This window comes from Guillardia theta (assembly GCF_000315625.1).
Source record: "Guillardia theta CCMP2712 unplaced genomic scaffold GUITHscaffold_121, whole genome shotgun sequence".
Classification (NCBI taxonomy): Eukaryota; class Cryptophyceae; order Pyrenomonadales; family Geminigeraceae; genus Guillardia; species Guillardia theta.
In genome coordinates this window covers 134,305-150,923 of record NW_005434553.1, presented here as the reverse complement: position 1 = coordinate 150,923, position 16,619 = coordinate 134,305, and the positions used below count along the sequence as shown (strand labels likewise).

The 16,619-nt window shown below is 53.0% G+C and overlaps 5 protein-coding genes across 5 annotated transcripts; 4 read left to right on the top strand and 1 right to left on the bottom strand.

The window, feature by feature from the left end:
* Positions 1–509: 509 nt before the first annotated feature.
* GUITHDRAFT_118119 (hypothetical protein) lies at positions 510–2,043 on the top strand (the record flags this gene model as incomplete). Its single annotated transcript, XM_005822657.1, has 5 exons — positions 510–1,016; positions 1,158–1,262; positions 1,313–1,507; positions 1,576–1,747; positions 1,793–2,043. 5 exons carry the CDS (start codon positions 510–512, stop codon positions 2,041–2,043), a joined length of 1,230 nt encoding a protein of 409 aa, XP_005822714.1.
* Positions 2,044–2,326: 283 nt separating this feature from the next.
* Positions 2,327–3,500, bottom strand: GUITHDRAFT_146292 (hypothetical protein; the record flags this gene model as incomplete). Its single annotated transcript, XM_005822656.1, has 9 exons — positions 2,327–2,379; positions 2,547–2,606; positions 2,640–2,721; positions 2,767–2,830; positions 2,882–2,936; positions 2,997–3,067; positions 3,113–3,165; positions 3,270–3,328; positions 3,470–3,500. The coding sequence occupies 9 exons, from the start codon at positions 3,498–3,500 to the stop codon at positions 2,327–2,329; spliced, it is 528 nt and encodes a 175-aa protein (XP_005822713.1).
* A 1,902-nt stretch (positions 3,501–5,402) lies between these two features.
* Positions 5,403–5,980, top strand: GUITHDRAFT_155406 (hypothetical protein). The gene has a single exon (XM_005822655.1). It carries the CDS (start codon positions 5,437–5,439, stop codon positions 5,926–5,928), a length of 492 nt encoding a protein of 163 aa, XP_005822712.1. The 5' UTR covers positions 5,403–5,436; the 3' UTR covers positions 5,929–5,980.
* A 2,362-nt stretch (positions 5,981–8,342) lies between these two features.
* GUITHDRAFT_155405 (hypothetical protein) lies at positions 8,343–9,302 on the top strand. The gene has a single exon (XM_005822654.1). It carries the CDS (start codon positions 8,509–8,511, stop codon positions 9,169–9,171), a length of 663 nt encoding a protein of 220 aa, XP_005822711.1. The 5' UTR covers positions 8,343–8,508; the 3' UTR covers positions 9,172–9,302.
* A 3,024-nt stretch (positions 9,303–12,326) lies between these two features.
* On the top strand, positions 12,327–15,309 carry GUITHDRAFT_118115 (hypothetical protein; the record flags this gene model as incomplete). Its single annotated transcript, XM_005822653.1, has 4 exons — positions 12,327–12,441; positions 12,491–14,037; positions 14,190–14,216; positions 14,377–15,309. The coding sequence occupies 4 exons, from the start codon at positions 12,327–12,329 to the stop codon at positions 15,307–15,309; spliced, it is 2,622 nt and encodes an 873-aa protein (XP_005822710.1).
* Positions 15,310–16,619: the final 1,310 nt, after the last annotated feature.

Here is a 16,619-nt window from a genome sequence, read left to right as displayed (position 1 = left end):
TGCGGCGATGCCGGAGGCACATCTGACGGTGACCTGACCCACTGAGCGCTCAGGCTCACCGTACGGTCACAGGGACGATCGTTCTGCATCAAGACTGAGGCTCCGCCGTGACTGTTCGACTAGCTGGCACCGTACCGTGAGTGACGCGCTGGGCAGCCTGACCTGAGTCAGCGTGTCTGACGAGTCGACTGCCACGGAGTTAGGAGTGAAGGCGATCGCTGTAACATTGAGAGACAGTCGGAGTCATCTGCGATTGAAGACTGAGGTAGGGTGGGCAAACATAGGCCCCCGCAAGCCTGACACAAACTTGGCTGATCGACTTCATGAGCGCTAGAGAGTTCTGAATTTCAGCTGCGAGGAAACTTGAACCCTTGAAGCAATCAAACACCTGCCCAACTTTCAGCCTCCTGTCGGTCTTGATTTGTGAAATTGAGAAAGACTGCTTCCTTCCTGCTCTGCCATCAAGCAACAAAAGTGTCCCCTTCAGCTTGAGCCTTGAAATCATCATCATGCCATACTTCATTCCTCGAGGACAAAAGAAACATTTCAACAAGAGCGTCGTGCCAGATGATCCGAATGTGAATCAGGGACTCCATCAATCATCAGCTGCCACTAAATCACTGCAAGGAATCTCGAACAGAGCCAACTCTTCTAGCAACTTCGACCCCATGCATGTTCACCTTACCGGCAACTTCTCCTTGTATGCCAGGATTCCAGAACAGCAAACCCCTGCTTGCGCAGAACCTTCCGGGTGGAGGCAGTATCAGTATCGGAAGCAGACTCAAGCTGCTTCTCCTGACAGCGCCGCGACAAAGCCAACCAAACGGGGGGCTCCCAAGAAACGGAGGAGTCGAACGGCGTACACGAGGAGGCCGAGGAAGCCTCAGATAGCCGTCCCAGCTGTGGGGGAGCAGCCAAAGAGGAAGCGAGGGAGACCCCGCAAGTACCCCAGACCTGAGGAAGCGACAGAAGCTGCTGCCGCCATCCCCAGTGGCGGCAACGAGCTTGACGCACCTGTTGTTGTTGCTCCGCAAGAAGAGAGAGAGGAGACCTCTCCCCTGAGCCTCGACGCAAACAGACGTCTCGGCTACGCAGCGCCCGGGTGATACATGGAGGGCAGTGTGTTGTAGCTGGCCTTGCTGACAACAGAAGAGTAGGGGAGGGTCGACGAGAGCGAGGAGGACAGGAGGAGGCGATTTGCGATCGAGACCAAGACCTGGATTGAGGCAGCGATATGGCGAGAGGGACTGAGCTTGGACCTGGTGCGAGCGATCTCCTCTCCAGCTCCCAGTGACGCCTGCTTGCCTCACAGATCGCTGACAGCTCGGGAGTTCCAGTAGACCGGCTGCAGTTGTGGTTTCAGGACCCCATGAAGATGGAAATCTTCACGCCGCACCTCAGGTCCTGGATCCAGAGCTTCTTCGCTAACGCCGGGAAGTTCCGGTGGGAGAAGACAAAGCTCTGGCTCTCCAGCGTCATGTGCTTCCACAACCTTGACATCGACCAGGTGACTAGCAGGGCAGCTGGGGGCAGCGAGCTGGGGGCCGGCAGCTGGCCAAGTGACGCGTGCCGCAGATCGCTGACATCATCGGCTTTCCGGCAGACATGCTCATCGAGTGGTTTCAAGTGCCCGACGCTCATCGGGAGATCACGCTGGTGATCAGAGAGTGGATGGTGTCGCTCATAGAAGGCAACGGGCCCAACGTGATGGACGGGTCCCTTCGACCTCCCTCTGCCGTCGATCAGGGTGGGTCAAGGGTGCCATCCCTCCCCAGCTGACCTCCTGCTGTAGACTCCCGCCCTTCAGACCTGCTCGCCTGGGACGTCGACGACGTCAAGACGTTCTTCAAGTCCTGCAAATTCCCCGTGGAAGGCGTCGAGAGCGCCGGGATCGACGGCAGAACGCTGGTGGATGTCTTCCTGGACAGAGAGCGGCACCACGTCTTCACGTCGCCTCCTCCTCACGGCCTTGGGATGACTCCCTTGCAGTTCCACTCTCGTTTCATGTCGGAGATGAAGCGGCACGGCATACGACCACCATGAGCGACATGCGTCATGGATGACGACGTGGCAGCTGTAGAGTGGTGAAGGCATGCAGAGCAGTGACGTCGGTAAAGTTTACATAATCATCGAGTGTAGACACATGAAACAGGATGAGGCTGACTGCCCTCAAGTACTCTCACTCCTGCAATACATGCCGTGAGTCATGAGACGGAGATCATGATGTAAAATCCTCACTTATTCCCCTTCTGCTCCTTGATGAGTTTGAGGAAATTCTGCAGACATCAAGTAAGAGCAAGCAATCAGAGCTTTGTTGCCCACTCGTTCAATCCTTCCAGCCTCGGGTTTCAAGTTGGCAAAATGGCGGATGACCGCAGCCTGATAGAAGAAAGAGATCAGGTGAACGGAAACAGAGATAATCGAGAAGACAGGGGATGGTGAAGGGGAGGAGGTGAGCGGAATTGGGATAGAAACAAGTGAACAGGACAGATGAAGAAGAGCATGAAGGGTGAGCATGGAGGGAAATCAGATGCTTGTCTGAAGACCTGCAAGTCTTCTTTGTTGTTGCTCGTAGGTCCAGTCTTGAGCCCGAAGTGTCTTTTGTACTGTTGCAACCAAACAAACGTCATCGTCTTCACCATCACCAGCCCCATCGCACGCGCAAACCCCCCGGGGCTCCATCACCTTCTTCAGCGCTGCAACGTCCAATCTTCGAATCCCCTGAGAGCATGTCAGGTGAGCATTCAAGAGCCAACTCTCCCTCACCTTGTCGACGGTGATCTTGGGCAGGTTTTCCTGCATACGCTTCTTCTTCTCAGCTTCCCCAGCGCTACAACCCCGTCAGTCACACCCGTGATAGCAACAACCTTGCGCGGGTCACTTGTTCGAGCTGCTTGCTCCCGACGACGACTTCTCCGCTGTCCGCTTGCTCGTACCTGAACAAACATATCAGAGGATCAGAGGAAGACTGATAGAGTCCAGCTTGGTCACAATACCTCCATCCTTGGAATCTTTGTTCTCCTTCGTGTCTTTCGTGCCCTTCCTAGCTGGTCGAGAGGAGGAGGGGCTGCGGGGCACGGTTACAGAGGCAGCCATGCAGGAGACAGCCTACCTCGCGTCCGGTTTCTTCGGCTCAGTCTTCACAGCAGCGTCACCGTTGAGGAACTGGAGGGAGCACATCATCAAACAGTGCAGAAGCAACATCGGCGATGTCGACGAACATGTCAGATCAAGCACACATCCAAGCTAGCATGGCACAGATCCCCCACCTTCTTTGCAGCGTCGCGTTTTGGCCTTTCCGTCGCCGAGTTGGTCGAATCCGACATACCTGGGATGCCGTTGCAGAAATAGTGATGCTCGTGTGTTCTTGTTCTTGTCACTACGTGAGAACGATCCACGGACTACTTGAGTTCGATCCAAGAGCTTGTAGAGCTGGAGCATCGTCAGCCCTGCCTGTTTTTCTTGCTACCTGTTGCAAGGAAAGGGGACTCGTAGAACATCTCATATCGAAACCGCTAACGTCTTATAGAATCTTCTCACTACAACTAAGAGAGATTGTGCTCAAATCGTCTATCTGGCATATTCAGTGCTTTTCAGAATCAAGAAGCTCTTGTCTGTCTCCCGCCATTCACTGAGTCGGCTCTAGCACAATGGACATACATTCTGTCACCATGGAGTTGAAGTGAGCCATGTTGGCAAGTATGCACTGAGATTGAAACAAGACTGCACAAAGCATATCAACCCTCAAACTATCATGTATCACTTGTTCCTCCTTCCCTTGCCTCCCCCTTCCCTTCTCTTCTCTGTCCCCTTCCATTTCAGGCCATGCGAATCCTGGGAAGCAGTAAGGTCACAACCGGTCCCAGTAAAATCCCCTTCCGTGAAGGGGTAGTCATACTTTTTGATGCAGGTGGATTTTGAAGGGTGGGTTATGAAATATGACCCGTCGTTGGATACTGAAATTGAGTCAAAGGGGTGGGTAGTTATAGGTCAACGTTCCGTAGGTGACATGGGTACAACTCCGGGTTGCAAAAAAAATGACCAAGGGGTGGGTTGGCTACAGATGTTGAAGGGGTGGTATTTGTGGGGTGGGTCCTAATGAGGGTTTGGGAGGGGTGGGTCACACTGTTGAAATGAGGGGAAGGAAACCGAGAAGTACGGGTGGTATCTACAGGATAATCGTCTAATTTGATGGGTAGGGTTGAAGTGGACAGGAGGGTGGGTAGAATGAGAGCTGTGAGGACCCGTGGATTCTACCGCCTCACAATCAATAACTTTACTCAAAGTTAAGTTAAAAATCAGTAGGCTGCCACGGCGACTCGCCGGGCCGCGACCGTCGGTCCCGCCCGGCGGGCCCGGGCCGCCGCACCCGGCGTCCGGCGCCGGCTGGCGCGGCCGGGCGGCAGTGCACCGCGCCGGCGCGGCCCGGCCGCGGGGCCGCGGCGGGGCCCGGCTGTCAGTGCCGCCGCCGAAGTTGACCCGGTTTAGTATCCGGCGGCGCCGCCGCCGGGCGGCGCCTAACTAGTAACAGGCCCGGCCGCTGCCACTGGCACCGTGCCAGTGGCAGCGGGCGGTGGCACGGCCACCGAATAACCGGTGGCACGGCCACCGAATAACGGTATGGTTCCCGGATCCGTACCGCGCCGGCCCGCGGCGCTCGGCCGTTGCATTATAAGTACGAGACCGTTACCTGGGGGTATAAAGTAGTAGGCTACACCCAAGGCGACGCCTGTAAGATCCCCCGGAAGCTCTGGAACGACATCGCTGATATACCCTGCAAGTCATTACCCCCACCCCCATATTGACTGCTTACACACAAGTCAATGAAGGAAATAGTGGGGTGGGGTAGGGTACCCACCCACGAACAATGCAGGAGACGGATCTCCCCTTTATATCCCCTCTCTCGCTTGCTATATAACTAGTGCCCGACGACAGGATCGTAACCCAGCCATGCTCCGCACAGTCGCTGCCTTTGCTTGTGTAGCTTCAGCAGTCTCTTTCTCTCCCTCCTCTCTCCCTATCGCTTCCTCGTCTTCTCTCTCGAGATGCGTGCGCCCTTCCTCCCAGAAGCTCGCCCTCCGCATGCAGTCCATGGAGGATGAACAGATCAACCAGGCTGCCAGCAAGCTCAAGAACTCTGCGCTCTCTGATTCCTTCAAGGCCAAGGACGTCAACGAGGGTCCTTCTCCCGTTTCTACTGGTGGGACTCAGTACGTGAAACCCGACAAGGTCGCACCCCTCTTTATTATCCCTCAGACCTCCGTGGTTGGAGATGGGGAGATGGTTGGAGACAAGGGGTTTGATCCCCTCGGACTCGCTGACTCCAAGGCCAAGCTGAGGATCTACAGAGAGGCCGAGCTCAAACACGGACGTCTTGCTATGCTCGCCGCACTCGGGTGGCCCGTTGCTGAGCTTCTCAACAAGCCCCTCGCGCAGATGATGGGTGCCAAGTCTCTTCTCGTTGCCTCGCCCACTGGCGTCGTTAGTGGAGACGAGCTCGGGGTTGATGCACTTACTCGCGTTCCTTCCCTCCTCAACGGAGGCCTTGATGCCGTCTCTCCCTTGTACTGGGCCGGCGTGCTTGCATTCTCTGCTGCTGTGGAGTTCTACGCTACCAAGATCCAGAAGAGGGCGGGTTTCCGCGCCACCATGGCGGCTCTTGGAGCGGAGGACATCACTGGAATTGACATTGATGGAGACGGTCAGGTCGGAGCTCCCATCCTCCTCAAGGACGACAACTACCTTCCTGGAGATCTCGGCTTCGACCCTCTCAACATCTACAGGGGACTCGATAACAAGGGAAAGAGGGACATGCAGCTTAAGGAGCTCAACAATGGCCGTCTTGCCATGATCGCCATCACTGGATATGCGTTCAACGAGGCAGCCACCAAGATCTCTGTCGTGCAGGAGCTTGGCCTTCCCCAGTAAGAAATGTTTGATACAGATGTATTGGTGTACAGTAAAGATAAGCTCTTACCAACTTGAATTGCACGATAAACGTGTCAGCCATTCGAGTGATTATCGAACATTTGCAAAAGCGTTTTTGGTCTTCTAGCCGCATGATACAGAACTACAAACCAGAAAGTGCAACTTTGGGTATGACGTTACGTGAGGCATTCTCGTAATCATAACAAAGCAGAGCACGAGTCCTTCATTGTATAGAGATGCTTCTAGAATATTCACCAATTGTAACATAATCAAACTGTAGCCATGGTACATGTTACGTGACAGGGTTTGAGTCTATTCTGAGGTTTTCTCCTTCATAAATTGAAACGAATTCTGTTTACAAAGAGAAAACTTTACATTGCAACAAACCAATGGGCATGGAGTTTTGATACACGTCTTTCACTTCAAATTAGAATTGATTTCAACATGAGCTTGCGCTTGCTAAGTTTCTGAGATCACCTTTGCTAAGTTTCCGAGATCACCACAAGAAGAATCGAAAACAAATCATTAACAGAAGCTTCATTTTACAGAAGCTTCCGACAGTAATTTGATATTGTTTCAAGCTATTCAATCGTCTTGAATCGGACAACAAACATCAAACTAGTAGCGCGCATCCAGCTCTTGACGCCACACCAAGTTCGCGCTTCCGAAGTTGTGTGACGGTGAGCGGCACATTGATGACCGATCATAGGTGAAGAGGAGGCTGCATCGATGCAGTGCTGCTATCTGCCACTGTCTGCTAGGACTGAGTCGGCGAGAGCAGAGTCGCCATAAGCTAGGCCCACCTACGGTGCGCCGGGTATCCGATAGTACTGTCACTGAACAACTTGCCAAGTCACTGAGTCACTAACTTTGAGTATTGAATTATTTTCCATTGAAGTTAGCCTGCCAGGGGTACCGTCGGCCAGGCACTGCGGCAGCCTGAGTCGGACGGCCGTTCAACGGTTCGCGGCCCGGGCCGCCGTGCCGCGGCGCCGCGCGGCCGCGGCCGCCGCTCCGGCCGCGCCGGCCCGGCGGGCGGCCCGGGCCCTCAGTCGGCCCGGCCCGGCGGGCCGACTCAGCCCGGCTGTGACCGTACTACGGTACACGCCGTGACGAGGGCCCGGCCCGGCCCCCGGCGGGCCGGGCGCCGGGCGGGCCGGACCGCGGAACCGAGGTTTCGCTGGAAGCCTTGAAGTTCGCCGCTGACTCGGTGACTCGTGAGTCCGGGAGTAAACTTGCGTACCGTGAGCACTGCAGTGCCACGGTGAATACCGTATCACCGTACCGGCGGTACTGGCACCGTGACACGGGTGTCAAGGACCCTGACACCGAAGAAGGGCTTCAACGTGTCCATGATTACGCAGCCAGTGACATGACTCTGAGACCGGTGCGGTGAAGTCGTTATTGACTGAAAAAGAAGGGCAAACCTGGTGAAGTACTCCCATAACTCCCCGGTTCCGTCACGCAGGCGGCGGCTCGGGAAAATGGGGCATTCTGCAGGCCCGGGGCGTGACGACCGGGATTGGACCACTTCCCCCCACAGACCTGGGACTCTTAAAAGCGAGGCCGTCAGCAGGATTGGAAAAGAGACGATTTGAAACCCCACTATCATGTGACTGCTTCGGCTTCTTTTACTACACCAATACCCTACCTCGGAAATGTGGTTAAAGCATCGAAATTGACATTAAAAAACGCAAAGATCACCGAGATGAAGTATTTTTATGTGTGAGATTTTGTTTTTTTATGGTTTATGCGTACTTTTATTAAACGCGTTTTAGGGAACGTGCATCAACAATGCTAAAACTAATTTATGGAGTATCCACAAATATTTTTTTGATATTTGAAATCAAGTCAAGGAATTTGAGGGATGAAATGAGACACAATTTTTTCCAATTGTGCAATTCAACAATTGGGATGTCGCCACCCACGGAAGCGTCTTCTTGGATTCTCCAACCCCAGCCCCACGTACCCCTGTCACCCCCTTCAAGTACCCCTACCCTTTCTGGTTCCCTGAAATCACCCCAGGTTTTAAAGAACCCGTGCTTGAAACTTTACGGTGGGTGGGTGGGGCATGAATCAGGGGTGGAGGTCGACAGGGGGTGGTACGGGTCTCATTTCCGGGGACGAAAACTCAAACTGAAATAGAAACGAAATCGAGCTCTTTCGATAACTATGGGACGGAGAGATGCTGACCGAAAAAAATCTTTTTGGAGAAGCTGAGGAGTAAAGTTGGCACCCCTGCTTGCGGATCCGCCTCATCACCCCCTTTTCTGCGGTCTATGATAGGGGTACAATCGTATAAAACGTGGCATTGTTATTTAGATTTCTATACAAAGTTTTATACAGCCCCCCCTCCCCGCATTCCCTTTTCGCCCCCGGCACCTGGACGGCGCCCCACGTATTCCTTTCCTCAGTCCCCTTTCCACAACCCCCGACACAAGTTTCTCAACCACACGGCCCCTCCCACCTGCTTCCTGCTGCCTCACACACACGCACAAGACTGCAGGACATTCTTCACCATCCGTTATCCTCCCACAACACTGGAACCCTGGAAGCAATCGAAACTGCTGCTTGACTGAAATGGAAGCCAACAATCTCCGTGCAAGAGACATCCAAATCACCCTCGACTCGGAACATCATTATGATACACAAAGCCTATTCTCAGACATCGATGGACGCGACTTGAGGCGCAAAACCAATCTTAAGTCAGTCGTATCCTGTGATTTTGACCACTCGAGTTGGTTCGATACATCAGTGGATGATGCAATCGATGCTTTGTACAATCCGAAGGCGCCCTTTGCTTATTCTCGCCAGAAAGTTTGCAACGATCCGTTTCAGGATGAAAACACCTTCGACTTCTTGGATGTTTACTTCGAGGATGAGTGTACTGATATGCAATCGGAGGATGGACTAAATTCCATATCCCCTGTTGAAGCCAACTCGTCATCACCCCAGAATTGCAAAAGGACACAATCAGAACAGGCTCAAACGATCTCCTTGTATAAGACGGGGCATTGGAGTGAGGACGAACATAATGCATTCCTGGACGCATTGGCAAAGTTCGGACCCAAGAAGCCGAACTCGGGTGTCAAGTTGGGCCCAGGGGTTGCAGAGCTCATCGCCTTGGCCGTCAAGACAAGGAGTGTATCTCAAGTCCGATCGCATGCACAGAAGTACTTCAAGAAGAATGACGCGTTTGCTTGCGTAGCAAGGCTGCAGCCTCTGGTGGGGACGGCACTTTGAAGGATGAGGGTGCGATACAATCCGTAGCCAATAACACGTAACACGCTTTTCAGCTTTTTTCTTGAGGAATCCTGGTTCCTTGCTGTGTATAAAAGTTCTACAATAGTTGATAAAACTAAGATCATTCCTGCATGTTTCTGCTCCTTGCATGGCATTGCCTACCTTAATGTTTTAAAACATCTATCCAGAAACCCTGTCTTCAGCAGCCTGCAAACAAACAAAAAGAACAATCTCAATAATTGATCCTCAACAACAGGAGGTTGCATTTACGTCTTGGACGGTGTCCCATGCAATGGGCCCGATCACGCCACATTGCTGTTCAACGGTTAGCAGTCGAACAGATTCGCCGATTGATCTTCCTCCGCACCTGAGATGGAAGAATAGGATACTCATTGGCCGGGCAAGTGACCCTGCGGACATGTTAGATCTCATCGTGGTGGGGTTGTGATCGCAGCCACACGTTATGTGTACAGGGCACTTTGAAAACCTGGATAGCAAGGACAAGCATCACCACGGACGATAAGAGCAAGTGATCAAGGCATGTACCATTCGTAACCTCTGAGAGGATGTCCATCCCTCTTGTCGATCACCGTACATTCTTCCTGCAGCCTAAATTCAGCAGCAAAAGAGGGCAAGAGAAAGCATGATACACACCAGCGAAGCAAACCTCCGGATCGCCGAAAACATGCCCATGGCTATATGGATAGTAAGATTTAAGCCATAATGATTCGGGAACCAACATATAAGAGATGCGCCAAACAACAGAATTTCAGGGACCACTACTAGGGCTGAGGGCTACAACAACCGCGATTTAGCTTCATATCATCAGGTTGAAGCAGTTGGGAACTACAATCATCATGCTTCCAACTTAATAATGTCTGCTTTGTCTTGTTCATTTGAATCGCACAATACCTCTCTTACAAATTCTTCATCGCTCAGCTCTTGCTGCCTTGTTCGCCGGTGGAAAGACCGATGACACAACTTTGTTGTATCTGCCTGCTATTCCTCTCAACCTCCTCCGTTAAAGTATCTGCCTGCTATTCCTCTTAACCTTCACCAACCTATCCTGCCTTGCCCTATCTGATGTTCTCTCCCTGATCTGGACCTCTCATCTGGCATGCGCCCACTTCTCCTCTCTCCCTGTCGTCCTCGTCCTCGCCACATCGGATCTGTGTGCCATTTTTCGACCTGGTCAAATTTGACCCTACGTTTGACTACCGCCATTAGTACCAGTGGTACAGTTTTTACTTTTTAATAATGTTATAATCTTTATAACTGTAATACCTGTACAAACGCGATGTGGTAGTCATAAGGAGGACCGCGGTAGAGAAATGACCATGGAAAAATATCTGAGTTTTAACTTATTACTCTATAAGTGAGGGGATTGTACCAGACCAGAAATAGCACTACCAAAGTGGTTGAATACAAGCTGTAGAAATGTGGAAAAAATGTACCATCCTTCCAGAATCACCGAGAAGGAAAGGTACCAAATACTATTTTTTAAAAGTATATTTCTATACAATAAACCAAAGAACAAATTATTCAGGAACATCTTTGTATCAAATCGGGTATTTCCAGGTACCATTTTATAATTACCGGTACAAACGCAGTACCAGCCGCCGACTCCGATAGCAGCTCTTTAAATAAGTTCTGCCGGCGGGCCGCGGCACAGACGCGTGATCCGAGATAGATGGATGACCGTATAGCCAGCTATGTCAGCAATCCGTCAGCCACACCTGTACCGACTTTTTTAAAACTTCATGGAGGTTATAAACACCAGAAGTGTTTTAAATTTGTATGAAGATAATTATGTTTTAAAGGAGACGATGTATGTGTGTTTGGTTGGCATTTTGTAGCTTTTTCGTTCGAGTACCCCTTAAAACACCTCGATAAATAGTTAGGTGTGATAACGTTCAGAACATAGCAAAGCCGGATGCACCAGCTAGATATCTGAAGATGTCAATTTCCCGAGAACAGGTTTCATTGCTTTTGAAATGTTACAGGTGCATTTCGCCTAAAAGAAGCACTTTCGATAGTTGAGCCTGTATGCATATTGAAATTGTGATCTATTATGTTCAAATTTGATTGTGATATTCCGATTTGAAAGTTTGAAAAGGGCTGCAACCCCGAGTCCCTTCGAGGCCATGATATATAATATTGTTGAAAAATTGTCTTTGGTGTACTGGTAAAAATCTTCGTACTCAATTGAGTACCAAGAAAAAATATAATTTATGTTTAAAACTTTTGGTTATACCCTACTATCACTGACAAATTTAAAATTATCTTGATGTAAATTTGAAAATAACAGCCATCAATTCAATTCTCTTTTTCTTGACAAGGTTTGCCTTCCTAATAGAGCTCTACAATGCGACGACTGGCCATGCAAGAGCAAAGGAAGGGGAAAGGAAGATGGAAGGAGGCGGGAAGGGGAGGGGAGAGGGGGGGAGGAAAATTTGAGAGGAGAGGAGAGAAGAGGAGAGGAGAGGAGAGGAGTCCAAGATTAGGATCAGAAATATGAATTTAGAAGATCGATGGGGTAAGTGCGAAGATTCATTCTGAGAAGCAACACGACACGAGGTTACAAATTGCTCCATGCGTACGTGTTCTCTTACAGGAGAATGGCATGTCATAAATCAAGCCATTCGAAATGTTTGTGATCATCTCCGAGGCAGGGGGCATGGAGGTCGGTATGTGAAGAAGTTTACCATTTTGATCTAGACCATTAGTTCGAAGTTACTAGGTTCAAGTCTCTCAGTCGTTTTGATTGCTCTTTTTTTTTCAAATCATGCTGTGTTTGACTTTTTCTTCTTTATTTCCTTCTTCTCCTTCTCCTTCTCCTTCTCCTCTTTCTCCTTGATCTCCTCCTCCTCCTCCTCCTCCTACTACTACTACTACTACTACTACTACTACTACTCACTCCTCTCCTTCCCCTCCCCTCTCCTCACCATCTCTGTTTCTCCCTCTTGTCTTCCGTCCATCTTGCAGTTGACATCTTCGCCGCTGGTATCAGTATGCCGCTAATCGTGCTGCTTGGCCTTGTCAGCTTAGCATCTAGTGGTACCGCCTTCTTGCATTCACGTCTGCCGCTTTCGCCTCGGCCATTCTCTCCTTCCGTTCGCGCCTGTCGCCACCAGAATCTCCTCCACCAGGATGGGATGAGAAACAGGCGCCCGTCGATCCTGACTCTCACTGCCTCCGATCTGTTCGATGGTATTGAGCCCAATGAGGTATTTCCTGCTGCCAAGCCGAAGCCGAAGCAAGTGGAGGCAGGTGGGGTGAAGGTGTTGTGAGGTGCGACGGGATGACGTGCTTCTTTCAGATCTCTGCGGGATCGACGAGATGCTGGACTCTACTAAGAGGATACGAAAGAGCGGAATGACCTTCTCCTCCAGCTCCACCACCATCCGCGAACCAGTCAGGGTAGCTGGGCTTGACAAGTACATGACATTGACGACTTGGCACGGCTGCTTCCCGGTGTTTGCGGGCCGCAGCAAGCGCTCCAAGAAGCTGAGGATGGATGTAAGGAAAGCGGCCAGCGATCCCAAGGCTCGGTCTGTGATCATCGTCGGGGAGAGCGGGCTAGAGAAGGACTCAGTAAGCACCTTCGTCCACGAGCTGGGAGACAAGCAGAAGGCACATCACCTCTACAGGATATCGGGGACTTCTTCGACCTTCACTGAGATCTTCGGCACGGCAGAGTATCCGGGAGTCCTCGACAACGTTGCTGAGACTAGGCACGCGCTGTCCTTTGCCAACTTTGACAAGCTCCTCAAGACTGAGGAGGAAGCCCGGGAGTTCCTACACCTTCTGGAGACGAAGAAGTACTTCAGCCGGTTCCATGGCGAAGAGCGGGTCTGTCATGCGAGACTGATCGCCACAATCGACCAGGACGACGACCGCTTCAAGTCCAACGAGTTGCTCCAGATCGCTGTGCCTTCGCTCCGGGGGAGATCCGCAGACATCGATATGATCGCCAACGCAAAGTTGCAGAGGATCGTTCGACGACGCGGCCTCCCTCACATCTCCTTCTCCCCGGAGGCCATGCACCGGCTCAAGACGTACTCCTGGCCCGGGAACCTGAGGGAGCTGGGCTCAGTGCTGGAGAGGGCGGTGTACCTCTTCGAGAACGACCGGTCCGAGCATCCCTACATCCCCTGGAAGATCACGGCCGAGCACGCCATCACCTCCACCTCGCACTACAACACTGAGTTCCTGCGGTACAACCTCCTCTCCAAGTTCCAGTCCCTCCAGGCCATCACGCGCTCCCCTTGGGTCTTCGACGACTTCATGAAGTACGTCGTCCCTCCCTCCTTCGCCCTCGTCCTCGCCATCCTCTGGCTCGGCCCTCAGACGCGGGACGAAAACGCCGCACTTACCGTCTTCTGGACATGGTGGTGGCCTGGGGCCCTTCTCTCCTACCCTCTCTTCAGCAGAGTCTGGTGCGCTGTCTGCCCCTTCATGGCATGCGGGGAGCTGGTACAGGCAGCCAAGAAGTCGCTGGGAGGGAAGCTGGGAGAATGGCCGAGCAGCGCCAAGAAGTGGGGGCCCCCGTTCGCCTACGGCTTGTTCGCCGCGATCCTCATGTGGGAGGAACTGTGGAACCTGCCGGACAACGGGAGCCTGTCGGCCTGGCTTCTGGTGCTTATCACGTCCGGAGCTGTGGTTGGATCCCTGAGCTTTGAGAAGAGGATATGGTGCCGCCATTTCTGCCCCATCGGCGCCATGAACGGGCTGTACAGCAAGATGGCCCTGCTGGAGATCAGGTCATGGAAGGGAGTCTGCTCCGGCTGCACTGCGCAGAACTGCATCCAGGGCAACCCGGTCGACAACAACCTGCCCGGGGCAGGATGCCCACTAGACAGCTCGGTGAGGAGGGGGGGCGAGGAGGAGAGAGTGGGAAGACGAGGAGCTACAGTAGGAGCAGGAGCAGGAGCAAGAGCAGGGGGGGGAAAGTTAAGGGAGGGGGGGGGGAGAGACGAGGAGGGGATGAGATGAGAGGCTGACTGATTTGGTTGCAGCCCAACAAGCTCGCCGACAATGCTGATGTGAGAACAATTGCTTCCTCCTCCTCCTCCTCCTCCTCCTCCTCCTCCTTTTACCGCCTCCCTTTCATCCCCTTCACCGTGCCCTACCATCTTCTCTGAATGATTCCTCTACCTTCCTTCCGTTCCCTCCCTCCCTCCCTCCTCCTCATGTCTTTGGCAGTGTGTCATGTGCTTCCGCTGCGTGAAGTCTTGCGAGAAAGGGTCCCCCGAGTTCAATCTCCGTCCTCCAGGCATCGACTTCGGAATCCCCTTCCTCCTCCCCATCCCCGGCACGGAGGTTCCCGCCAAGTACAAGACCAACCCATGGCAAGCTGCCCTCCTCTTCCTCCTCCAGGGTGCCGTCTACGTTCACTTCATCCCCCTCATCCTCTCAGACGTCGGGCTGGGCGACTCGTCCATCGCCTCCTCCCAGTTCGGAGACGGGCTGGACTTCGCCATGCACAGCCTTGTTACTCTCCTCCTCCTCCTCTTCCCCGGAGCTCTCCTCTTCGGAGCGGACCAGCTGGGCAGGAAGCTGGATGCGTCGGAGGTTGTCAAGAGGCTGTTCCCAGCACAGGTACAGGACGTCATGCTCACAGACGCTCTGCGAAGGAACGACGTTGACGCCTTCGCCATGGCGGCAGGAGGTACCGCGACCCTCCGACAGGCTCCTCCTCCCCGCCCGTCAGTGCAGGAGACCCTGATGGAGGCAGCGAGGGCGCAGGAGGGAGAGGACGGCAGCAGCAGCAGCAGCAGCAGCGATCCGTTCAACCAGCTGGTCCACGTGGCATACGGCTACCTGCCCATGGTCTGGACCTGCAACATCGCGTTCTGGATCAGCCGAGCGCTAGAGGAGGGAGGGACTATCCTCCCCCGCGCCGTGAGCACTTTCGGGCTCAACCCCTCCATGCAGGACTGGCTGCCCTACGTAGTGGCCGACGAGCACGTGGTGGAGTTTGTGCAGGGAGGCTTCATCCTCTTCGGCCTGCCCTTCACCTACTTTCTCACCCAGAAGATCTGCAGGGACTTCAACCTCGGCCCAGCTCAGCGCTCAGCTCACGCCCTCCTCCAGCTGTTCTTCGCCGCCAGTTTGTGGCACTGCATGATCCACTGAGCTCCTCCCATACCTCCTTCCCCTCCTGGCCCGAATTTACAGCTGGGCGCGTTAACTCCATCCCCAGCTCGTTCATCAATCTTACAGCGAACGTGAATACATGAGACAAAGATGCTCGCGTCCTCCTCCTCAACATCTTCGTCATCATCATCATCATCATCATCATCATCATCATCACCATCACCATCATCGTCATCGTCATCATCATCATCATCAGCAGCAGCAGCAGCAGCAGCATCGTCATCAGCATCATCATCATCATCATCGTCATCATTCTCCTCCTCCCTCCCTCCCTCTATCCATCTATCCGTCTCCTCCTCCATCTCCATTTTTCCCCTTCATTATGCTCAGTTCCCAGCCTCGACACCTCTTCTTCCCCAACTTGCCGTCCTACATCAATGCTCTTCTCTCTTCTCATCCGAAAGTGATTTTCTTCTTTCCTCCTCCTCCTCCTGCCGCTGCCGCTCCTGGAAAAGAATCGACTTTGGTGGTGGACAACCGTCGTCCAACATTATCGTGAGGAGGTTCAAACTGCAGCTCCATTCAGTGAGCAGGAGGATGAGGCCACAAGCACGAGAGAGCAGAGGCAGGAAGGCGAGGTAGACAAAGGGTCTAGAGAAAGGTGAGCCTCCGGAGCGGCAGCAGCAGGAGCAGGAGCAGCGGGAGAAGGGGAGGGATAGGGAGGAGGGAGAGCAGCAGCAGCAGCAGCAGCAGCAGCAGCAGCAGCAGCAGCAGCAGCAGCAGCAGATTTCGCTTTCTCTTCTCATCAATCTGTCAGACCTGTAAGTAGTTCATGTGCACAAGTTTCCAATCGATGCCGACGCTTGCCTGAACCTTCGTCAACGACAATGCAGAGAGAGGAAGAGAGAAAGAGGAGGAGGAGAACGAAAGAAGAGAGAAGGAATAAGAAGACAGGGAGTGAAAGAGTGAGCAAGATAAGAAATAGATATCGCCAGAAATCAGTGCAGGCGGCAGAGCGAACTCAACAAATCGAACGCTCGCACCAGGGGGGAGGAAAGAAGAGGAGGACAGCAAGGATCTGACATCACCCGTCTGGGAGTAAGCATCCTCGAAGTCGCCTGCTGCTCGACCAGGCTCGATCGCCTCTGGAACGAGAGAGTCAGGGAAGTAGGAGCAAGAGGACACCACAAGTCCTACAGAGTTGGCTGAGTGGATGGCTGCCTGCCAACGATCGTGAGGAGCTTGAGGGAGAAGGAGAAGTAATGCGGGAGAGAGGGGGAAAGAGGAGGGGAGAGGTAGAAGAAAAGCGAGGGAGGGAGGGAGAGGGAGGGAGGGAGGGAGGGAGGGAG